We start from the raw sequence: 26,123 nt of genomic DNA on the forward strand, positions 1-26,123 counted from the left end.
TTCTGATGGGGTAGAGCCTTGGTCATTTTCATGACTCACATGTAAGGTACAACTTGATTCTCATAGATGCTATGAGGTCTGTTGTGCCAGGACATAGCACAGGTGTTCAGGTCTCCTTGCTCCTATTCTTCCCCCATTAAAGATTCTACAGGGGTGTAGAAGAGTGATGAGTCAAAATAACTGATGGTTTATTTCATGCCAATCTCAAGGACAAACCCTTTCTTACACTTCTCATCTTTTCATCAGAACTCTATTGAGTATATTTCATTCTTCTTAGAGCTTTTGTCTTGTTTTGTGATTAGAGGAACATACTGTCTTCTTCCCATACTATTGGTATGATGGAGAAGGGAAGTTAATGGTAACCATAGTATTTGTTAAATTCTTACCATGTGCCAGACACAATGCCTAAAACACTCATTACTTCATTGAATATTACCAATAAATATAAGTAGAAATTGTTGCTTTTATTTTCAAATGAGGCAACAGAAGATTTAAAAAGTTAAATAATTTCTACAAGTGTATTTAGAGATAAAAAGTCAAATCAATACCTAATCAGTGACCTTAGCAATATAGCTACAAGACCTTGTAGAAGAGGAAAGGGTTATCACAATAGTCAGGGTCCTAGTCATCCAACTCTTTCTTTATCCTCTATAAATTAAGCCTTTGAGTATCTTTCCTAGACATCTAATCTTTGGGGTTATGCAAGCAAGGATCTCTATGTGTCAATACATGGTATTATCAATATTTCCTGCACAAAATGTCACCATATCCTTTGGTGAAGCTTGATCATTGGGTTGAATAAATACATAACTTAGGGTAATAATTCAATTGTGCCAAAGGTGATCACTTTACATAGAGGGAGGAGATTGGTAACAAGAGTTCTGGGACAAATGTTTTGAAAGTGTGATCAGCGGGCTGGGGAGATAGCTCAGTCAGAAAAGTGCTTGCTTCCCAAGCAATAGGACTTGAATTCAGATGCCCAGAACCTACCCCAGAAAGTTGATGGAGGAGGTAATGTTTATAATCCCAGCTATGGCAAGATTTCTAGAGAAGATAGTTGGATCCCTGGAACTCACATGCCTGATGGTAAATCTCAAGAAACCCATAAGCCAGCTATCCTGGTGCCACAGAGAAGTTCCAGGCCAATGGGACTTGCTGTTTTAAACACTAGATAGAAGCACTTTAGGATCAAAACCCAAAGTTGTCTTATGATTTCAGTATCCATGCTATATACATCCATGCTCATATCCATACATAAACACACACATACACACACACACACACACACACACACACAGAGAGAGAGAGAGAGAGAGAGAGAGAGAGAGAGAGAGAGAGAAACTCTCTTTAAAATCTAAGGATAGAAAGGCTCTTCTACTTCGTTGAGAACATAATATACATGCACACAGACTTGAGTCTCTTTTGTTGTCTGTAAATTCTTATTTTGCAATTAGAGACCTATTTGAAGCGATACACAGTGGTATAGCATTATCGCACAGGAGAGATGGATGGAAACTAGGAATTACATTATTATCAGATACCACCCTTGCCCACAAACCCTGAATTTCTGACCAAAAGATAGAGACCCAGAGGAAAAAAGCAAAATCCTCGATGTCACATTTTGCCTTAGGACCCTGTTCTAGTTTACTTTCATTTGCTATGGTAGACATCATGACCATGACTGAAAACACCTTGGTAGAGGAGAGGGATTATTTGGTGAGCACTTCAGATCACAGTCCATCATGGAGAAAAATCAGGTCAAGAGCTCAGGTGAGAACTGAAGCAGCAACCATAGAGAAACACTACTTACTGGCTTGTTCTCTGGTTTGAGCCTAGTTAGTTTTGTGTATACAGCCCAGGACCATCTTCTTGAGAAATAGTTTCTTCAAAAGTTGTCTAGACTTTTCTATTTTAATCAGCAATCACAATGACTTTTCACAGACTTGGTTCAGACCAATCTGATCTGGGCAAATTCCTCAATGGAAATTCCTTCTTCCTGGGTAACTATGGGTTGTGTCAACTTGACGATAAAAACTAACCAACACAGATCCAAAGGATAACAATGCTTACTCCCAACACAAACCATTAACTGCTGGTCTTGAGGTACCTTCATCTGGGGAGGTATTTGATCTAGAACACTCAAAATTTTAATCACAAGCCCCCAGTTGTAATCCAAGCCCTTCTGAAAACAAGGGATACTTTCTGTCACATCCTTTTAATGACCCAGCTGTGGCTTAGACCTGGCCTCCAAGAAAGATGCACAATAGGTAGGAGGGAGGGAATTTGGGGTTTAGGGGAGATGCTGATACCCAAGCTGGATCAGAGAATTCTGTGCCAAGATCCCTTCCAAACCTTAGCTCCTTGCCAAAGGCCCCGAGCATGAGAGGAGGAGGCAAGAGGTAAGGTTGACAGGAAAATCTGCCTCTCCAGGGCCACACACTAACTGGCATGGTTCTTACTTCTCTCTTTAAAGAATGTGTTGTGTTCAGTTTTCCTCTGGAGCTAATCAAGCACAAACTCTGGAGAAGAGGCCTGGTTTGTAAAGGCAATCTGAGTGAGAGCCTGACATCCTCATTAGGGCAGGCTTTGTTAAACTACCAGTTCCAGCATCAGCAGCATATTTTTCTCAGCTAATTACATATTTTTTCTGGCAAAGTCATTAACCAAGTCTTCAAATCCTTCTCATCATGAATGTGAAAAAATAAAAACAAAAGCTAAATCCCCACTGCCCTGCCCTGCCTCCTCCTTCCCTGGGGACCCACCTACCCCGGCCATATGCAGTCAATTTTTGGTTTTCAGGCTTCCTCTCTTGTACTTGGATTTTTAGGATGGGGCGGGATGGTGACAGAGTAAGGCAAAGAGCCGGTCACAGAAGCTTCTTTTCTTCCCCAGCTGACTGAGGCTAACTTTGTTCCCAGCCAGATGCCTGCTACATACATCAGGACCTTGGGCACAAGCCTGATGCTTACCAACTAAAGATGGGCCAAGGCAAAGGGAAGCTTGAAGCTGAGCCCTGGCTCTTTCCCCCTCTCCCTCGTGGGAGGCAACAAAAGGCTCAACTGTGCTATTGTTTGTCAGATTTTAATTTACTGATCAGTGACTCAATCATGCAGAGCAAATCCGTGGGTCAGCTTGATCCAGCCAGAGATGATCACATGATAGAAAGAACAGCAGAGACTCTTGCTTCCAAGGCAACTGATGAGACCAACCTCATCTGCCACGCCAATGTCTAATTCTGTGTCTGGGGCAGGCGACCCTGGGCTCACCATTCCCAGCCAATGTGCAAGAGCATTATGAATTAATTTTAATTTAGATCACAGTGTTCGTGAAGCTTCAGCTTTCTACTTAAAAGAAAAAACAGTTGTGGCTTATTCCCTTTTTTTATTCTTAACACATTATGTTCTTGTGTGTGTGTGTGTGTGTGTGTGTGTGTGTGTATGTATGTATGTATGTATATTTGACAGAGAGAGAGAGAGAGAGAGAGAGAGAGAGAGAGAGAGAGACAGAGGGTGAGAAAGAGAGAGACAGAGAAAGGGAAAGAGAGAGGGGAGAGGGGATAATGGTGTCTGGGGTCATTATCTGTGTCCATCTCTGATGTTTTGCTCCTTCCCTGACCTGACCTTTCCTAACATAATTATGGACCCAAACCCTTGCCTCCTTTTTGCCTGTGCCTCTCCCACTCTTTTAAGGCCAAGTATAAGTCCTTCTCCTCCCTGAAACATTATTTTCCAATTCCTGAAGTATTTGCTGGTATTAATTAATGAATCCTGAATCCATAATTTGGGGTTCCTCACATCATAGTGCTGATCGACTGGCATGCAAGAAACACATTTCAAAATCTTCTAGAACCCTCGTTTTAGAATAGTATCCAGCACAGAGCAGCACCACACCCCCCAGTGAGTGCAACTGTTAGGTTAACTGATCCCCACTGGCTCAGTAAGGCTGAGAAAACACAAGTGGCATTACTCTCATGCCATGTATCATCTCATCTGGGCACCTGTCTTTGTGTCTAGTAACTGGCTGACCCTTGGCCTGGCTCATTGGGTCATCAACTTGCCTACAGTTCCTCTTGGGAAGCAGCCATCTAGAGTAGAGTGGGAGTTTTCTCACTTATAAGATGTTCAAATAGCAGGTGCATGGATTCACAGTTCAGTTCAGGAAGAGGACTGTGTTTTCAGAAAGCTTGATATCTTATCTTTCCCCAAACTCACTCTGGCACATGCATTTTGGTGCCATTAGCAAGCAGTTGTGAGATGGCTGAGGGCTCAGCTAAGTGGACACAATTTTTTCCTGATAAAATTAATTGAGTTGTATTCAGATCTTACTGTTCCTGCCCCAGTTCATGGGGCTCTGTATGAATAGTCTCATCACCAGAGAGGTCAAAGAAATTTGTCATCAAAAATTTTTAACATCTATTTAGCATCTAATTATCCATGGCAGCCTGTATCACCTGTTTTGTAAAAGGGATAGTGTTATAAGAAAAAAAAAAGAGGACAATTTTTTAGAAACTAAAGCTCTAATTCTCATTTTTCAAATCTGTACACCATGGGTATTTATTTCTGTAAAATTACTTACACTGGTGTTTCTGTTTCTAAAGTGACTGGAGAAAGGACAGAAACATTCTTGTTAGTTCCATTCTCGAGTTAGAGGGAGTAAATCTGGCTTGCAGTAGACCAAATGCTATCAGAAACAGCAGTTTTCTCTCCCACCATACTGTGACAGATGAGAGTCACAAACTAGGTAGACCTCACAGCCACAATGAAAGTTCCATGCACTCCGTACCAGCTATAACACTATATTTTCTCTTTCCCAGTCAAAAAAAGCACAACAGAATGTGAGTTGAGTGGAAACTACCTTATTATATGTCATTTATAACCCCAACTCTGCTTTAACAGGGAAAAGGAAGCCAGCCACAAATTTCAGCACTTTACTTATTGTTAGCTTCAAATGCACTTCCCATATCATAACAATTGATGGGCATATAGCAGGTATCATGACACCATGGCTGCAAACTGCAGAAGTGTGAAAACAGCCACTGAGGACAAGAAACAGCTACTTTTTTTTCTCCCAAAGGCTGAGCAACAAACTCTCCAGACTTTCAGAGTCTGGGGGAGTCTCTCTCTCTCTCTCTCTCTCTCTCTCTCTCTCTCTCTCTCTCTCTCTCTCTATCTCTCGATGTCCCTCTTTGGTTTATTCGAGACAGGGTTTCTCTGTGGCTTTGGAGGCTGTCCTGGAACTAGCTCCTGTAGACCAGGCTGGTCTTTCTCTATAACTCACAGAGATCCGCCTGCCTCTGCCTCCTGAGAGCTGGGATTAAAGGCGAGCGCCATCACCGGCCGGCTGGGAGTCTCTTTAATACATATCACACAGGACTTATACAATGCCTCCTGAAATTCAGAACTATAGTTCTCCCTCTGAAAATCTTTTAGTCACTTTTTCTGTATCAACTAGAATGTGTGTACGTAGCTATTATATAAAGCAAATTAATCACATACTCAATTATGATGATGACAATATGCTTGTTTACATATGAGATGCATTATATTTACAATATGGAGGAGATATGGCCTCATGGGACCCACTTATGGTGTGAGGAACAGTCTTAAGGTTCTGGTCCCCTGAATGTAGTGAGGAAAGGGAGCCATAAGCACCCGAAAGGAAGAGGCAGGAATCAAATTATTCCTCTGAAGATCTCTTAGCACCGAGGGAGTCACGGGCTGGTCAGCAGCTCCCATTCAGCAATCCAATTTCTCTGAATTTCAGCTATTTGGTCAGACTAGCTCAGCCTTTCTCATATGACTGTGTGTTCTTTATCAAAGTCCTTTGTGGTCTCTTGCCAGAAGGCAAGGTGCTCAATTAGGACACAGAAATGCATAATGCCTTGTGAGGAGTGCTGTCTTATGGGAGATATCTTTTTGCACAGCTAAGGGCAATAGGAAATGTATATCATGACTGAACATAGGAAAGACCAGTTGGAGACAGTTTCCTAGAGTAAATCAAGAGGTGGAGATGAATTTTAAAGAATGAGAAGAGGTGACCCCACTCAGAGACAAAAATCATTGTAAGCCAAAGGGCATTGCTAGTTAAAATGTGGAAGTATTAAACAGCCAGGGGTCGAGGAAGCAGGGGGGCTTCCCAGGGTGGCTAGGACAGAGAAAAGGGGGCATGGAAGATGGTTGTAAGGCTGTGAAATGTTGGGCACCTTAGACTTCAGCTTTCTGAGCTGAGAGAACTCTATGTAAGCCACTTTAACCTGAAGAGAATAGAGTTTGAGCCAGGTTTTATGAATCAATGGTAATGAGAGGGACATTTTAAAAACAGGTCAGAGGAAGGACACAGATGCCCTTGCCTTGGCCTAAAGGGGAGATAAGGGGTCTATACCTGCAGTAAATAGAATGGAGAGATTCTAGAAACATCTAAAGAAATATGATAATTTTGGTGAAAGATGGGCAGTACAGGAGACTCCATTAGTCATGATGGGCACATGAACAGGAAGTCAGTGACCACAGAAAGGGGAAGCCTGGATGATAAGACATAAATGGGAATGCACTATTTATTTCTGCAGATGATTTTCAAGTGAAATAACTGTCTTTTTTCATTTGGCTGTTCTTTCTCTATAACTCTATTCACCTGGAATGATACTAACTTGATAAAGTAGTCCTTACCAAAAAAAGGGTGGGGGAGAAGGGGAAGGGTGAGGAGGACATGATGGGGCAGGGAAGTTGAGTTGGGGAAGGACAGAAGAGAGCAAGACAAGAGATACCATAATAGAGGGAGACATAGGTTTAAAGAGAAATCAGGCACTAGGGAAATGTCTGGAGAGCTACAAAGATGACACCAGGTAACAATCTAAGCAACAGAGGAGAGGCTACCTTAAATGCCCTCTCCTGATAATGAGATTGATGACTAATTTATATGCCATCCTATAGCCTCCACCCAGCAGCTGGTGGAAGTAGAAGCAGACATCCACAGCTAAACCTTGAACTGAACTAAAATCCAGTTGCAGAGAAAGAGGACAGATGAGCAAAGTGGTCCATACCAGGCTGGTGAAACCCACAGAAACAGCTGACCTGAACAAGGGAGAGAGAGCTCTTGGTTCCCAGACTGATAGCTGGGAAACTAGCTGGGACTGATCCAGACCTCAGGAATGTGGGTTTCAGTGAGGAGACCTCGGAAATCTATGGGGCCCCTTGTAGTGGATCAGCACTTATCCCTAGCATAGTAATGGACTTTGGGAGCCCATTCCACATGGAGGGATACTCCCTAGCCTAGACACAAGGGGGTGGGCCTAGGTCCTATCCCAAAAGATATGACAGATTCTGAAGACCCAGTAAGGAAGGCTTCACCCTCCCTGGGGAGCAGAAAGTGTATGGGTTGGTAGGGTGTTAGTTGGGGGCGGGGCAGGGGAAGGGGGGAGGGAGAGGAACCTGGGATTGACATGTAAATAATCTTCTTTCTAAATTAAAATATATTTTTTTAATTTCTGAATGCAAAAATCAGACCTTATGACAGACATGCTTACAGTACTTTACTGAATAGCTTAAAGACCTGCTTCTTATTCTCACTTTTTCCATTAGATGACATGAGGTGAAAATAAACAGCAGCATCAAGTTTGATCAAAGAGGCCCAAAATCTTGCTACACCTGGTGACTAGAGCAGGGACCCGAGTAGGAAGACATCCTGCCCATGTCCTTTCACTCAGAGAGAAACTTGGACCTGCCTAGAATGCATGACTGACCTTCTTTGCCTGTCTTCTCCAAATTTGTTCTGAGAACCAGAGGGCCTCCCTGGAAAGGGAGTCTTGAAGCTTCTCACTGGGTATGGACACTTAGCCAGTTTCCCCATAGCCTGTTTCTTCATGGGCTCTGAGGGTTGCTCCATCCAGAGTACTTTCCCCCAGAAAATCTGGAAGTACTTCCTGGGAGACAGTTGAGAGAGGTTGAGAGGAAGTAACACTTGCTAAGTAAGAGACTCTACAATGCTATGAGGAAAGACCATAGTCATCAAGCTTTTCCCAAAGACAATGGAAAGAGGTACCTCCCTCTCAAATGCAACAATTTCCACCCCACCTAACCCATAGCCACCCAGCCCTGACGTTTTCAGTTCCCCCCAGACTATTGCTTCATGTTCATGAATGGAAAAAAAGAAGAGCAAAGTAGCTGCAGGGAATGAAAGTTTCTTCATAGATTACTTTCAAGTTTATCAACCAGGGACTTGTGTGTCCCACATGTCCTTCACATTCATACTATCAGAATGTGATAGCCCAAGGCTACTTGCAAGGTCATCTAACCTGAGATTCCCAAGGCAGAGGACAAAGCCTGCCTGTGTGTTGCTAGTACACGGCACACCAATTTCTGGTAAAAGTTTGAAACATTTTAATTTCATCATTAGTGTTATAAAAATATTATTTTTAACCTGCATTGAAATGATTAACTAGACCATCAAACCTGTGCTTTTATTGGTATTTTCACCCCAGATAAAGAATGGAATAAGCTTACGCTGGAAACATTAGTCAATTTAAATTAAAATACTTAGAAAATGCTAATACGGAGTACATTAAAATATGGTTTTCAGAATGTTTATTTCAGCCAAAGTTTACATTTTCAGGTGAAAATTCAGAGGGCTCTGCCTAAATTTTCAGGAGGGGGGATGTGATAAAAAGGGGACTTTAGCCCTTGACTTGGATTCCAGTGGCCTTATCTTAACCTCAAGCTGCTGGTCACACCAACCTGTTTATCCTCATCATTAAGGTCATTCAGGTCTAATACAGGCTATGCTACAAGAGCTGGGTCGATACTCATGCAACTTTGCTATAGAAGCTGCCAGCAGAGTCTCACTTAGGATAGGGTGATGTTGCCCTATCCCCACCTTAAGTGGAATCCAAGGAGAGGGAACAGGCCTTACATGGTTGTGGGTCTCAAATGTTGAAGTTTGGCTCTGAGCCATAGAACACTGAGAAGGATTGGGACCAACATAGTCATCTGAAATACGGGGCTGGTGATGTGGAAATGTATACTGTATGACATTTAGAAAAAGGAAAGTGAATAAAAGATGGCTGCTTTGACATCACGGTTGGGATGTAGACTCTTTCCATTTTTGTTCTGTCTGACAGCTTACCCCACTCTGGAAGAATGTGTCTAAAGCCAGCAAATGCCAGATTCTGACAAGTCCATTCTTTCAAATCCCAAATATTAGTCTGTCTGAGTTTCTTTCATCAGCTTCCTTAGATAAGATACAGCACAGGAGAAAATGAAAGCTGAATTCTTTCATATCTGGTATCACATCTTCCATGCACACCTCCCATTATAGCCCCGCCTTCTTTATGGTATTTGGGTAGCAGAATTTATACCACAGGCCATCACACATAGTTGTACAGATGCAAGATTTAGGTTTTGGGACCCTGAGATGAAGAGAAAAAGCAGGTTCCAAATAGTATTCAATGAAGCACTTAGTTCTGTCAGCCACATTACAACATCAACAAATTGGCATCTGATTCATCCCAAGTTCAGCAACTTGACTCATCTCTGGCTATTCGAGGATGTCAGACACAGTGGTAGAGGTATCAAGATGGAAGGAATCAGAAATAGCATGGCAGCAGCTAAAAGTACCTGCCCTTACTAGATCCCTCCATGACTTCAGGATGAGCTACTGACATCATCCTCTCAGAAAAGCAAGATGTCTAGTGAATGCTGATACTGAAAAGTTGATGTTATAAGACAAGGTGTGAATAATTTTGTCTATCCTAAGACTCAGCGAGGATGCAATGAACCAGTAGGTTTTAAAAGCCTCCTGTACATTCCCCACACAAGCCAACCTCATCATTACACCGTGTTTGGGAGTATAGTTCTACTCTCATTGCTATACATTTATAGTTAGTGTAAAGGAGTATTTGTGTGTGCACTAAAGTTGAAAACAAACAGGAACCATCACCCTTACAGAAAAGAAAAATAGAATATAATGAATATCCTACTTATTGTATTGTTCATATAATGAATATCCTGCTTATATTATTGTACTGTTCTCTCCATGTGTCTTGACTAAACCCATCAGCAACTCACAGAAATAGGTAATGTGCTTGAAGTTCATTTGAATTTGTGAATACTTCATGGCCTTCAATTTCTCACAAGAATAATATATGCCTTAAGTAATAATTATAATAAATTTATGGGTCTCTGACTAAACTAGTGACTAACCATTTTTCAAAATGAAGACGAGACTTCAGCACTTATCCCACAGGTTGTTAGATTTTAGTCTCTTTAGGTTCTGAAGACAAGATGAGAATTTCTTTGATCAAACTCACACACTATAGCCTATGGTCCTAATGTGGCCCACTGCTTCCTTTGGTAAATAAAGTTTTGTTTAAAAAAGTCATGCCAATATATCCATATATTCTATATAGGAGTTTGGGAAGTATTTTGGCAAGAGTTGAGCAGTTGAAACAGCTCACATGCCCTTGGAGCTACAAAGGCTTACCAGCAGCCCTCAACAGACTTTAAGTTTAGATAATATTTGTCCCTGCAAGGGTTCTCTCTGTGGATTTATAGCTGGCTCCATTTTCTATATTCAAGTCTATTATGTCTCTAGCAAAAGCCCAAGGGTTTAGGTTTACAATCAGATTTAAAGGCTACTTAAAGTCTATAAGAAAATCCTCAAATTGATTGATGGATAAGCTAAGTAAGAAGCAGCAGCAGTATTGTCTGGAGAAAGACAACAGTACCAGGAATCAAAATCTGTGTTTTCCCATAATGTTAGCCAGGACTGTTACAACTTCATTCTGTATCTTCTTTTCCTATTTTGAATGGAAGGAATAACAACCTTTGTACGCATGGATACCCGGGCAGAAAAGGAATTCCCATAATGACATCATTTGGCTTGATTAAAAATTAAGTATACTAATGAAGTAGTTCCAGAGAAGTTGGAGATGGGATTATAGCCTACACCATAGGATACCTGCTAGGAAACCTTGTAAACAATGAAACAGAGGCCTAACAGAGCCTGGATATCCATGAACACATGCCATAGTTTGTAATAAACCAATTCTGTTGCCTTCATGGCCCTAATTGCCTCAATCTTTTCCCTAAGCACAGATCCTCCAGGATTCTGGAGGGGGTTGCTATGAACCCAGCTGCTTCTATGGCTCCCTGTGGTAGTGGCCTCCTGGGTAACAACTTGCACACAAAATTGTTGCAGGCAATTTGCATAGTATGTGAGAGTTTACCTAGCTGATATTTACTGGACACTTCCAATAGTCCTGGCACTCTAGGAAGTGCTGTACAAGAATCCCTTATGTAATCGTCAAAAGAACCCCTTGAGTAAGATCTATTACTATCCCTGTCCTAAAGAGAGTTTAAAGAGATAAAGCAATTTCAACAATGTCACTGGAAAATCTAGCAAGTAATAGAATTATGATTTGAGTCAGTCTCTCTGATAGTGAAGCCCTTGGAGTAAATTCTGTCACTGAAATTCAATGCTGTAGAACTTACAGGCCTAATGGGCTTCTCAAGGGCTGTTGTTTTCTCATAGCTAACCCAGTCTTGGTTTGAAGCTGGAATCTCACTGTCTGGAGCCCCTCTTCGACTTTTGAAGTAGCTCAGAGATCACACTATGGTGGCCATTTGCTCAGTGCCGTATGTATGTATCATCCTAATCTTCATCAAGTATAGGATTTCTGCTGTGCTATCCAAAAGAAATAAAACTAGCATGCACATTGGAAACCTGAACATGTCAGACAACCCTGAAGCTACCCACTCAAGGAATGTGGCAGCGAAGATCAATCGATACAAACACCTTGAATCCTGGTTTCACTTCTCATGGTGTACATGGTTTTCCCCTAAGTCTCCTGGTTTCACTTCTCATGGTGTACATGGTTTTCCCCTAAGTCTCAGTGTTCACATCTGGAACCCATTTCACAAAATTTCTACAAAAAGTTATTGGTATTAGGCATAAGAATGATCTTGTGTAGTTCTGTGGATAGAATACAGGGCTTAGTAAGCAATAACCTTGTTATTTTGAGTATTAGCTTTAATGTTTATTTTCTTTAGGTGTGTGTATGTGTGTGTGTGTGTGTGTGTGTGTGTGTGTGTGTGTGTGTGTGTGTACCTGTGTGAATTTATGTACATCACATGTATGCACGTGCCCCAGGAGGGCAGAGAGCATTGGATCACCTGGAGCTAGCATTACAGGTGGTTGTAAGCATCCATACATGTGCTGTGAACCAAACAGGGACCTAGGAAAGAGTAGTGAGTGCTTCAGTCCCTAAATATTAACTTAAACTCCATAAAGAGCTCAACTCTTGATCTCAAAAGGAACTTCAGGGATTCAGGGAAACAGAATATTCAAAAGTATATTGTCAGTTTCTATATCAAGTGAGCTAAATTCCTGAACAGAATTATCACATCAGATGGTTAAAAGGCAGCAAAAATCTTTGTGAAAATTCAGCCTGTTTGTTATTTCCCTTGGTGTCTGGGAAGATGGGGAAGCTGGTGGGTCTCATTGAAGTTTAGGACATACAGCAAAACTGAAAGAAGGTACAAACAATGAAAGGTTTACCTGGCTGTCAGTTCTGCCAAGAGCCAACCTCAAACATCAAATATTAATAAAATGATTAAAGTTCTGTGAAAGCAGGACCTTGCCATATTTAATTTCTATTTACTTAGTATCTAAAAAAGTCTGATACCTGAAAAATGGTATCAAATGAAAGAATCAATAGTAAAACGAGAGAATGAGTCAATGAGTTGTTTAAATCTATGGTAGGTCAGCAATGCTTAGAAAGAGAACTTTCTGATTCCCAAAACTTTCCGAAAAAGTATGAAATCACATATATGGAGAAGTTTGAACCTATGGCTACACAACTGTAACAATTTCAGAGTTGGAATTCCCCAACCAGTGTCTTCTTTCCCTGCCAAGAAACCCAAAGCCAGCTGTGAGGTAGGGCAGTGGAAGCCAAGGTTAGCAGGTGGGCTTAGTGGAGCTGAACGGAATCTGAACTCCTGAGGTCAGCTGCCTGGTATAGCCTCAGAAAGCTGTGTTCTCCCAGGCCAGTGGGTCCTAGTGCTCATAGACTTAATATGCCAAAGTAACAATTGTCCAAAAGACAATGCAAATTGCTAATGAACACACTTAAATACAAGTTGATTATGTCCTTTGGGACAGGGCTGAATTGGGCACGCTTCTACAAGTATAGACGCTAAAGCCAGTGAGATGCTTATCAGGAAAAGCATCTGCATCACAAATATGAGGACCTGTGTTGGAATCCCCGGTATCCATGCAATGACTGTGCTCCTATTGGGACATGGGAGACCAAGGCAAGGCATCCCAGAAGCATATGGTCCTGCTATCCTGTATATCTGCAAAAATTAAAAATAAAAAAAAATAACAAAAACAAAAAACCAAAAATTAACTCTGTCTCAGCAAGGATGGTGAGAACTAATGTGTTAACGTTGTCTAGTCACTTCTGCATGCATGTTATCTATGTGTATGCTTTAATCCACACATACAAGTGCACACAGCAACAAAGACATGCATTGCTCACATAGAGCCTAGACTCTGCAGACTACCCAGATTCAAATTCTGGATCAGTAAATAATTAGCTATTGAAGTTAGGTATGACACTTACCCTGCCTATTCCTTAGTCACATCTTCTGATAAATCAGACACTTACAATGTATATTGTGTGGTGTTGTGATGAGACTAGAAAATAAACATTTATATGTGGAAAACGCTTAAAACAATACCTGGCATGAGGCAAATGCAAATTCAGATTTTGATGACAGGTGGTAATGATGATGGTTAGTGATGGCGACGGTACCTATGTCATCTTTTGACTCTCCTTATAGCTCTTCAAGTTAGATCTTAGTGTGTGTATCATGCCAAATAAATTCACAGTGAAAGTGTTGTTGTTCAAACTCTGCTAATATATATTGTTATCTGCTGTTCTAGGAGCAGGAATGTTTCACTAACCCACCTCCTCCTTAACCGCAGCCAACAGGAAAGATCAGGATTATGTTTATTGTCAACCTATGGGTTAACATGAGATGAAACCTTTGAACAAAGAGGAACTGTTGTAACTGGTTAGATCTGCCTGTCCCCGACCCCCAACCCTAGAAGCTAGAATTAGAGAGAAGGAAAACAGAAACAATGGAAATGAGGTTGGAAAAGCTTCATCTGGAGGGGTAGCCAATGAGGTGACTTAAAGAGTAAATGTAACTTCAAACACACACAATCATGAGAATGTAGAAAAATGAAACAGAGTGGACCTGACAAAGACACTAACTCAGAACCAAACAGTAGAAACGGGTGTGAAGAAGCCAGGCTGAGAACCCCGAGGCTGAAAGCAACTTTCCAGCCTCCCTCCATGGAAATCTGCCTTCTGAAATCAGGAGTGTTGTCTTTCACATCTCCCTAGGAAGTCCTGCAGTGAAAATCTGCCACAGGTAGAGCTCAAGTGAAGCTCCATTCTCTTAACCCTAGAAAGCCTCACCGATGCAGTCATCTCACAGATGAGATAATGAAGCTTCCAGGAAGGCCAGTAAATTTTACCCGACATGGTAAAATGAACATTAGAAGCCTATGCCCCCAGCTCTAAATCAAGAACAGGCTTATGCTGTAGCCCAACTCTGACAGCACAGGGACACAGAAAGGTACTGCTTGGGAACTGGAGGGACGAGCCACTGAATCAGCAAAGGAATTCACACATACCTGAGCCCAGTGCTTGGCAGGAGAACAGCCATTCCACAGTGACAGACAGGGAGGTTTGCATGACAAACCCCTATTGAAGTCTGGGTATCTTTCCTTGTGTACCCTGGCTTTTGCATAACCATCTCCCAAACAGAGAGAAGATATTTGTTTTAGAGAGCTTATTGATTGTTGTAGAAACTGCCCACCATGTTGTTAATAGAAGGGAAAACATCTAGTGATGCCATTGACAGATTCAGGGATGACCAGTAAGTCAGCCAAGTCACATGACAAAAGCCTTGAATGGCAAGCAAATGACTCAGGATCTGGCTGTTGTGTTTTTTACTTACTATTCCAGTCTTTTCCTTCCTGGCAGTATAACACCTACCTAAGCATTTCCATTAGACTTTTGGAGATCAAAGGATTGGCCTTGTTAAATTGGGGCCTCCTGGTTTGAATGACACAAATAATATTGGCTGACCATAAACCTGCAAAAATGACCTTGATTCATCTATTTGCTAATGAATTTTATGGTAAATTTGCTGAAGATGAAAGGTACTGAAAAAAAACATCCAGCTGTGTCTTCCATGAGCACTTATTAAGTACCTGAAGGTCCTGATGGCAAGGATTTTCACATTTGAGACCACTTTCCTATATCCTAGGTGCCTGTGCTCTACAAATGAATGAAAGACAGCTCCAAGCAAAGTGACATGGGATGGTTGAGTAACTGGACTGACCTTGAAAAGAACAATTAGGAGCTAGGATGGGGACTTTTAATTCAATGCTGCTGTGTAGCCCTTGTAAACAGGATCCACCCATGGGTGGCTTTGAGAGGCCTTAGACTAACCAGGCCCCAAAGGTTGCTTCTCCAGAATGGACCTTTCCTAAATTTCTTTCTCTATTTAATAGACTCTAGAACTTTCTTGCAGTACCAGAAGTCTCTTTTGTCTTCAAATTTTTATAATTATGATATTTTTCTCAAGATGAACTCTGCACCGTAAATTAAATGAAGCCCCCAGGAGCAGGGAGCTTAAGGATGGGAAGCCTCCGAGAATTCTGACCAGCAGAGGCTGCAGGAGCCTGAAGATGTTGACTTCACATACAAAGGGCCAGTGGTCCTGAACAGCCCTTAGTCTTGACTGGTGGGTTTGTCCACAGAATACTCAGAAGGACACACTGAAACTCAAAGACATTTTCCCCACGCACAAAATTGTAAATTGTGTCTAAGTGGGCTAACATTCAAAAGACATCCTCTAGCAGTAGGAGTTATCACAATAAAAACTAGACAGACAGACAGACAGACAGGCAGACAGATAAAACTGAAGGCTGGCTGCTATGAAAAATGTAACCAACCTATGTGCATTTAGGAAATCTATTACCATTGCTATCTTTAATTAAAAGCATGAAATATAGAGATAATACATCTACATTCTATTGTGCACCATTAGATTCTTTTTCCATACTCTGAGGAGAAAAATTGTGCATCATATGGTAAATTAGCAGAAATACCATGTAGACATTCACATCTGCACAGTTTCTGACTATCTGATGTAAATCGTGTCAAAAATCTAGTCTTCTGTGGAATAAACAATGTGCCTTCTTGCTGAGGTTTTTTTTTTTTTTAACTTCTGCTTAAAAATTCACACTCAGTTTTGATTCATCAACTCTGCTAGCACTTGTTCATGAGTTTGCAAAAGAAGATGCTTCTGTACTGTCATGGTTCTGAGTGTCAATTATGTTGTACATTTTGGAATAAATTTCTTCATCCAGTTTGAATCATGCAGAAGGTTAAAATATATCCTTTGACCCTCAAAGCAGTAACGTAAGACTTCAGGAGGGAAATGCAATTATTGTTTGAAAGGAAGAAATGGTGACTCTTTGAAAAACTAATTCAAAAATTTTAGGATGTGATTGAAAAAAAAATGAAAGCTTTTGTCAAAGTTTTTAAATTGCCGAGCGCCCAGCTGGAGTATTGGTTTTTTTTTGCAAGCCTCTGATTTTGCTGATGACAGATTTGTACAGGGCACAGTAGGAGAGTGAGCTTGCACATTCTCATTTATGTTGTCTCAGAAGGATACAAGAAGGTACCTTTACTAGTCATTCTATAATTCCTTCCGTGTCATGTTTAGAATAAAGTATAGGGAAGGCAAAATATGAAAATAAACACTAGTCTCTGCACAAAGGCAACACACCTGAGGAAAGTGTGAATGCAAACTGACAAATGTAAACCTGCAGGTTTTCACAAAATCATTCATTCCCTCTGTACATACTGGAAATATTTAGGATTACCGGCCAAACTTAAATGTAAAACTTCTTAGTGGGGGCATATTCATATTTTGATAATAACCTTACAGTTTTTTCAAATGAGTCTATTTTTGAATCTGTTTGAAAAGCATATCATTATTGATCATTAGAGTTGATAAAAAAATATCCCTGCTCTTGTTATTTTATGAGTAAGAGAACTGGGGTGATATCATCCACATGCATATCACTGTCCAAAACTATCAGTAGCCAAAGGGTTTTATTTTCTTCTGACATTTATCAGGCCACACTCCAGATGCCTCAAATAGCTGCCTACATTACCTCTATGGGATATGGTATAAAGTGAATCAAACACAGTCTACCAATTCTCGAATCTCCTCAGAAGAAGCCATCAGAGACTCTCGGAACGACATCTTCAAACAGGATACCCTGAGGCTTGATTTTTGAGCTGAGGGCAGATCCTCAACTTCAGGCTTTGAAACTGTTTCTGGAGAAGCAGCCTGAGGATGGCAAGGTAGCATGTGTGCGGTGTGCGGTGTGTGGTGTGCGGTGTGCGGAATGGGAATGGGCAGAGCAGGAAGGACAGGTGTGTTTCAGCCTCCACCGAGAAGCAGTTTTCGACAAAGATAGATGGAAGGCAGCAATGATCCGTTCACTCTGGGACCCCACTCTCTGGCTGAGGTCAAAGACTTTCTCAGTATTCACGGAGATGAGGTCTGATCACATCCAGACGGCCAAAGCAGAGGCAACATAACACTTGCCATTCTCATCCTTTGCATGTACCCTTTAAACCTCTACCTCCTCCAGCCTAGCTAAAAAATGAGATACAGTAAACTAAGAAAGCTGAAAGAAGTATCCATTTGATTTGGAAAATTAAATGTTACTGCCGTTCTGTGTTGGGTAACTAGAAGCCTATAATGAAGAAAGTTCTGAAAGCTAGTTCAGAGGTTAACACTGCTTCCTCTTCATTCCAGTGTCAACTGTCCACTAATCCCTGCTCAGGGCTCTCAACAGAGACAGTAACTGTGTAGTGTGTCTCGCAGTTATTGCTATAGCACAATGTATTACCTTAAGCCCTGTGGCATTCTTGGTCAGCATGTTTCTGTCTTTAAAACCACTGATGAACATGTGTGCACATCCTTGTGTGTACATTGTGGAGAACTTGCTAGAACGCCTCACTCTAAGGATGGAATGTAGGGTCCTTGATGCACTGACTATGTGATACAGCCTCTAGGGCAAGCTGCAGGCTACTTTGGGCCAGTTATTTACCCTATATCCGTTTCACCTACCCAAACCCCTGCTCACATAGCTCCTGTCTTAATCTCTAGTAGTCAGGGGCTGATGCTCTGATACAATCACACCAAAATTTCATCCTTGGAGTTTTATATGGTTTTCTTTACTTGGCATTAAAAAAATGGTATGACAAAAGCAAGCTCTTCATAGTTGTGTTGAATCAAACAGAAAACAGAACTAAAGTCACTTATGAGCACAAGTCAGGGTAGATGGGTTGTCGGAGAAAATGGAATTACAAAGGTGAAGGTGATCTAGTTTTGGCCTAACTGTGTTTGCCTGCTTGATCTGGCCACTGTCTGGAAGCCATAACCCACACTGAAGAAGATAACCTTTCCTGAGAAAGAATAGATGTTTTGATTAAGAGTCCACAAATACTGCCTTCCGAGGAGCAACTCATTAATCTCAATTGTGAAATAGAACAGTTGCCATTCTCTAGTTCATTCATGGACTCACCTGGACATTGGAGATTATTATTTCCTATTCAAGAACTTTCTCCACCCTTGAGTTTAAACAAAGTACCTATGTCCATAAGGTAACCTATCACACCAGTTATCTATGAAGATACTGACTGAAGAAGTGAAATGGTTATATTTTGAGAGATTTTAAACCAGTATTTTAAAAAATAAATAAAATTTTATCGTAAAGAACTTGTAATGGACAGAATGCAGGCAGATGAGTTATAAAAAAGGAGGGATATGAAGCTATTTGCGTTTCTGGATTTAGCTATATCATGCATTTCTTCTTTGTTCTCTGGTGGATACATGCATAAAAATTAAATTGATGATGAAAGTATAAACTCCAAAGTAAAGCTTCATGGTTACTTTAACTACACAAAAGTTCATTCAGATGTATAGATTCTGGGTCTGTGAAAGTGCCTATTTAAATGGCCAAGTTAATATAGATGTGCAAGGTTTTTTTTATGGGAAAGTCTTTCATCCTAAATTTTGGATAATGGAGATTTTCATGCTATATAAAATGTGCTGATTTCTTCCTGGCTGTCATCAATAACAAAATATGCAGAACTTACCCTTCTCTCTGCACTGTGTCAGGCTAATGTGGTACTGGGTAGAACTAAAGAATATGCAATGATATCAGAGCAAGAGATGCATTAAAGTTAGATCAAGATGTAGGCTGGGCCAGTGTGAGCATATTAGCAGTGAAGTAGCAGTATACTAACCACATAGCCCATGAATGCAGTCAAGTGTCAACCCGCTTTCACGAACTCTTATATATAGATAATGCATCATCGACTCACCAACACATTAATATCAAGTGAAATAGACATTTTCTGTCTCCACTGAAAATGTGTACATTTGTTCCACAAGTATTGGTGATGCATTAGCCATGTGATTACATTGTTCTACTGCTAAGCATTCACCAGTAAACAAAACACTATCAAAAACCCCTCACACCTCATACCCTAATATTATGGCATTCACTTTTTTAGTGAAATTCTTAAATGTACGTTCCCAGTACTTTAAGAAGAATTTTATCATGTTCTTGGGGCTTTACATTTTCATATAGATAAGATAACGATTGTTCTGTCTTGGAACTAGGCTACAGAACATCTATTGGCATACCCTAGACTGTGGGATAAGAGAAAACCAGGGTGCTGATTTCTTCTGGTTGGAAGAAAAGACAGAAGATTTGGTAGTAGCAAGCAGATGGGAGAGTCAGTCATCCAACAAACCTCCATGGAGTAAGTACACTAAAACGGTCCAATATGTTAACTGAATAATTCCTTTTTTTAAGACAGCCTGATAGTACCTCAGGTTGGAGAAAGCTACTCCATATACAGGGATGTTCCTAGGAAGAACAGTTGGGAAGTGAGCTGTAGAAATAGCTGCAATCGTAACAGCACACATGGATGCATTCCCCACAAATGGGAAGTTTAGATATCACCATGCTCAATGATCTTCATGGATTTGGATTTTAAACAGCCATGTCTATTGCAATGATTTAAAAGACCCCTCCCCGTGAAAGGCTCTAAGGTTGGAAGCATGGTCCCTAAAATGGTAGTATTGGGAGATGGTGTGGAACCTTTAAGGGGTGGAGCATCTGAGAAGTCCTCATATTGATCAACAATGCCCTAGGAGGGAATTGTAGTACCCCTTTGGCTTTCTGTTTAGGTTGTGATCTCTTCCACTTCTGCCCTTGTCATCACCATATGTCATGATGTGATACAGCTGAGCAGGTCCATAGCAGAGCTGAATTGATACAGATACCATGCCCTTGGCCTCCAGAACTGTGGGTTTCTTAAATACTCACCTAAGATATTTTGTTATCACAATAACAACAACAAAAAACTCATGAATATAGTCCTGGCATTGAGACTGTTAATATCAAGGTAAAACAAGCTATGTGTGGCCAGAGGGCTGTGGCTAGCCTGCTCTTACCATGACTGAGATGTGGAGGATTCTCAGTTCCTCTTCTGCTGACTCATGTTGGGGTTCTTCAGTTGGGTCTTGTCCAGGGAGACTTGGAGCGCCATCTTGGTGATGAATGTGAAAAAGCAAAGTACCGTTCTCCAGCCATTGCTGCCTCCAGCGCACCAAAGGGATGTCCTCCGTATTCCCTGAGATCTCTGGAAGAAAACCACCAAAGTCACAGGGTGAGATTCTGGACTGGACAAAGATTCCATATTCCTAGTTTCTGGTACCAACATGCCAGTTCTGTTCACAGACAACAAAGGCTTTTGACTACAGTTAAGTCAGACTTACTGCTGCTTATTAAACTCAAGGTAGACAGGAGATCTAGAGAAGAGGAGAATTATCCGCACAGGTCTTTCTGTGATAAATCTAGTGAACCAGGCTCTCACCCAGAGAGATAAATACTGAGGTGAAAATTCAAGTTCTTCCCCTTGTTCTGTGATCAATAGCATCCTTTACATTGCACAGTTTGAATACCTGATAACCCCCTGGGGTAAATGCAAGGTTGTTTGCCTCTTGTAAATCTGGACCTGTGAGCTCCATAGCAATTACTCCTAGATGCCAGTGAATCTACCAAGGAAAAAGCTGGTAATTACTATGTAGAGAACCTGCATTTATGGAGCAGTTCTGGGAGGTTCCTGAAGAGCCACTGGGGCTGGTGGCATGTTTGTGAAGCCATCAAACATCATGGGCTGCATAGACCACTGGAGCTGTTTGATGACTTGACATGACAGTTAAAGAAATGTTTTAATTCTTTTTTGTTTTCCTATTTAGTTTTACAAAACATATGTAGTGTGTGAAGAAAGTGGTGTGAATTGGGCCCGATAACAGGTACAAACATTCCCTGACTCCTCAGAGGTTTAGATAAAAGCTGGGCTATCATCAACAGAAAAATACCAGAAAACTTTTTTCTGTCTGCATGGTAGTACAGGCTATTGCTGTTGCAGGAACATCCTGGGTCCATACCCTCTTTTCTCTTATTCAGAAGCAGTGTCACATCAGAGTTCTAGGGCACCCCATAGCAGAGAACACTGATTCATCCATCTTCTCCAGGCTTTCCTTAGCTTTCAGACCATGCTCCCTTTAACAACTGTTAGAACCTCAAAGCGGGGACCAGTGTTCTACTATACACATTTGAACAAATCATTACCTTATAAAATTTCATTTTTAAAAGACATGCTTCTTGTCCCCAAATGTATCACCTTTAGCCAAAGAAATCATTCCATAGATATAAAAAAAGATGTAATATAGGCACATTTAGAATATATTCTCATCAAGTATCACAACCACAAAGAGGAAAGCAATTTTAAATATTTATGGAATTTATAATTATCCTTCACTATTTATGGAAGGGCTGTTATTATTTATTGATTTAGCCACTCATTTAATAGACACACACTGGGCATGCACTATACACAAGGTCCTGTGCTAGGCACTCAAGTACTAATTGAAATGAGGATGTTCACAATGTTTTCAAGCAGTCCTCCATGACTAAATATGCAAAATGGTGGGCTTCTCTGAGAAAAATGATGCCTCATGGTAAATGGGAAAGGAAAAGGTTGATTAGGCAGCTAATGAATGATGATGAGGTGAAGGAATAGACATATCCATTGGTCTCCTGTGTAGGTCACTAAGGTTCTACATGGGACAAAAGTCATTGACCTACCCCTGCAAAAGACACTGGTATGGTGGTCTCTCTCTCATTCAATATCACTCACTCACCAATGACAAGAGTACACTTGAGATAGTGAGGGAGAGCTGCCCACAAAGTACCGCCTTTCATGCTCAGCCCTTTTTTTTGTGTGGCTTAAAAGGCTCTGTCATCTGTCTGGTTGGTATATCATCTGTGATCTCACATGTGATTGCCTTAGAATCCATGGAGTTTCAGAGGGTGAACAGACTGAGTTGGGAAGATTTGCTCAGACCTCGCCTTCAGAAAGCAGCTCCATATTTGTAGTGGTGACACTGGCTTTGAACATCCACTATTCCTCAAAAGAGTCTTCCACATTTTGAGGGAGGAAACACTCTTGGATGCATCTTGGAAGGTAAACATTTAGAGCAGCAGGAGTCAAGCAAATTGAGCGCATGACCAATAATCACTGACTCTTCCAGGCTTGTGGCTGTATATCCTGCAGGTGCCCTTCATGCCTTCTCATTCATCAATGTACTAGAGCACTCTTAGAAATGTACCCACCCCTAGAAATGCATCCTCCCCAAGCCCTTGTTCTGACATTGCACTGGAGACCAATCTCTGTATCCATTTCAGTGGAGATAAACATCATCAGCATTCCAGTTCCCAGTAGTGCATTTGATGGCATAATCAAGCCCAGCTTCTTCTCAGACCCATCTCTACCCAATCTAAGATTCTGTGCATGTGTGGATGCCACTCAGTCCCTTCTGTATGTATTTGGGAGGACATAGCACCTGTCCCTTTAAATCACTCCACAAACAAGATTTTGCTTCCCAGCAGATCTTCATCAAGTAGGTCAGACTCATTACCTATGCTTTAACCATGCAAGCAAAGATAAGGAAGTACCTGGACCAAAGTCAACCAGCCTGACACAGAAGAGGGACAGGAGCAGATGAACCATTAGTTGGCTTCTACTCCTTTCACGAAAGCAGACAACATGACCTCAGAATATGGAGGTGGGGAGCCTAAAGTAGTAAGAAGGCCATGTGGTCTTTTATGATGAGCTCAGAGGCTATAATAATTGTAATCTTTTGTTCCAGATCTTAGTATCACATGACTTTTTTAAAAAATTGAGATGCAATCTAAATCCCATAAAGTCACCTTTTAATTTAGTGGGATTTTATGTATTCATCATGTTGTATAACCATCACCCACTGTCTAATTAGAACATCTTCATCAGCTCACTAAGAAACTTTCTATCTATGAGCAACTACTATGTTCCAGTGAGGAGGCAGGTGTTGCTTTCCATGGCACCCTTCTGTGGGTTATGCATTCCCATCCCTGTGAATGGTGATATCATACCCTCTGCACAGACTTGACTCACTGTAGAGGTCAAGAGGTGAAGGGAAGAGGGCACCATGTCTGCCTTGGGCATTCATCAATTCTGAGTCTCAAGATAATTACACAATGATAGCTTCTTCCTTGGCATTTTTCCCTCTCATCATAGGATCTGACATAAAAGAGCTCAAATGCTACACTAGCAATGTATTTATACTTATGCTATATCTGGCCTTATCGGCTGATAAAAGACCACACAGGACATAGTAAACACCCTGCCAACTTCTTCACCCACAAGATTGGGATCCAAGCTTGGAACATTTAATGTAAACATGTTGGTGTGAATGCCACTATCTCAAGAAGAAGAATATATTTCAAGCCAGCCCTGAGACTCCAAGGAGCGAATTGGGGAAGTAATAAAATTATTACTCCAGTCCAAAGCCACAGAGGATTGCCACTGAGGCTCACTAAAGGCTTTTGCAGCAATGTACTGAATAAAACAAATTCTGATAGGACCTAGGTCATTTCCAGATGTCATAGGTGCCACAGTTGTCACAAGCACTGATCCTTTCATCACACAGTGGGGATGAGGTCTCCAGAAGGGGAAGCTTCCCAGCCCTTCCCATGTCTCTCCTCGCTCCTACAAACCTCACATCTTCAGTACCTCCCCAAACCCTTCAATACAAAGAAAAGTGTGCCACTCCTTCTTCTATACAATAAATAGTCTGGGAGCACCTTATGTTTATCTCATTTGGAAATTAAATTATGGACTTCTACTCTCAAGCAGCAAGAAACTTCAGATGTGGCCAGGGCTAAGTGACAGCATTGCTGAGTGTTGGGTGAGACTTGCCTGGGTAAACACTGAGGAGAAGTAACAAAATGGTGGAAAATTCTGGAGACACAGTTCCAGCTGAAGACCACACAGTATGTGCAAAGGGACAGAAGGATTGTGCACATTGTGAGAACCACAGGAGGTCTGGTTAAGCTGCAGGGGTGTGGGATATGTAGAAGAGCCACAGAGGACCTAATCTCAGAATCCAGATTAATGGCATTTGTAAGAGTCTTGAATGCTATCTTAAGGAGTTCATAGCTAGGGGAAAGTCATTCACAATTCTATTAGGCAGAAGCATGAACCAAGTTAATGATCAGCAAGACTCAGAATGAGAATGGCTGATATACCAGATCTAGGCATCACTGTGGCTTTGATTCTGCATTCATCAGTGACTAAATAGAGAAGTGGGACTCAGGAGGCCAAGGCATGATCTGAGGAACTTCAGCGCCCATGCTCGGAGCTTCCTCATCTCTGGGAAGATGCCACCATGGAGATGAACTTCAGGATTCCTTGATAACTTTGATAATCATGAGGTCTGTCTGCAGAAAACATGTTAAGTTTGATGTCATAAATAATGTCAGGACCTCTTCTCAGGTCTGACCAATATTCCACCCTGGGTTGTGAGGATGTGGGCATAGACTTCAAGATATAGTCCCAATGTCACCCTGTACCCCTGTCTGTTGAAGAATACTCTCATCATGCTGCTGCAAATATTTGGTTTCTAAGAGAGAACATTGGAGCTTCATGCCCCAGCCCAGAGAACTGCACTGGTGGGATGTTGGGAATGGAAAGTCCTAGGAGAGAAAAGCTTGGGTTGGAAAAGGCAGAGTGAGATGATATCACTTTTAATTAGCCTTAGTCATTGTTCTAATGATAGCTTGTGGGTTTGGAGTTTGTAGTCTCTTTGTAGGGTTACTTCAGGACACTCAAAACTTTGCTGCAGAAATTGTTCTACCTGGCATTACAGCATGTACCTACTATCCACATACCTTTCCCCTTCTTTGTACATATCCTCGCACTGAGAGTACCTGACCTGAGATGTTAAGAAACATCAAGTAAGTACCAGAATTTCTCCCAAGCACCAGATTCACCACGTCCTCCTTCAGTGAGCTAGACAATTCCAATTGGACTATGGATTTAATTGGGGGAAATTCTCAAGGATCATTTAATTTGGTGAATTGCTCAGAGTATGTTAGAGCAGTCTGGGCATCTTGGGACCCCTTTTCACTGCTAGAAAGCCTGAGTTTCAAGCTGAGTTCAGCTGAGTAGTAATGAGGTACTGTGGTTGCTGAGGTCAAGGCAGGAGGTAGCATTAACTTGTCCATGCTTGGCCTCATGTTGAAGGCACCTGCTGAACTGATCCTGTGATCTTTCAAAGCTGATGTAGACACCCCCTGGTGGTCATTCTTCCTGTTGAAAGACTCATTTTCATCTCAACACAACCTTTTCTCCAAAGCAAATCTAAAATGCTTTCTGAGGGAGTCCTCCAAGAGCAGAGTTAGAGAAAAGCTAGTTCCTTTGAAGGAACAATAAAATGCATCACTAAGCAAGGTCCTTGTTGGTAAAGGATAGGAGGAATCTCTCAGTTATTTATATTTATTGGTTATTTTAAATTATAAGTGTGATGTTACAAATAGCTTTATATTATTTGTGAAATAATTTCATG

At 41.3% G+C, this 26,123-nt stretch overlaps 1 protein-coding gene across 2 annotated transcripts in view; it reads right to left on the reverse strand.

The window, feature by feature from the left end:
* The window catches only part of Astn1 (astrotactin 1), a 310,253-nt gene that overhangs the window by 175,018 nt on the left and 109,112 nt on the right, over positions 1-26,123 (reverse strand). For both annotated transcript variants that reach the window (XM_027417274.2, XM_035445652.1), the window contains exon 2: positions 20,625-20,812. In XM_027417274.2, the coding sequence (XP_027273075.1) occupies positions 20,625-20,812 (188 nt within the window). The remainder of the gene's footprint in view (positions 1-20,624; positions 20,813-26,123) is intronic.

This window comes from Cricetulus griseus, chromosome 5 (assembly GCF_003668045.3).
Source record: "Cricetulus griseus strain 17A/GY chromosome 5, alternate assembly CriGri-PICRH-1.0, whole genome shotgun sequence".
Taxonomy (NCBI): domain Eukaryota; kingdom Metazoa; phylum Chordata; class Mammalia; order Rodentia; family Cricetidae; genus Cricetulus; species Cricetulus griseus.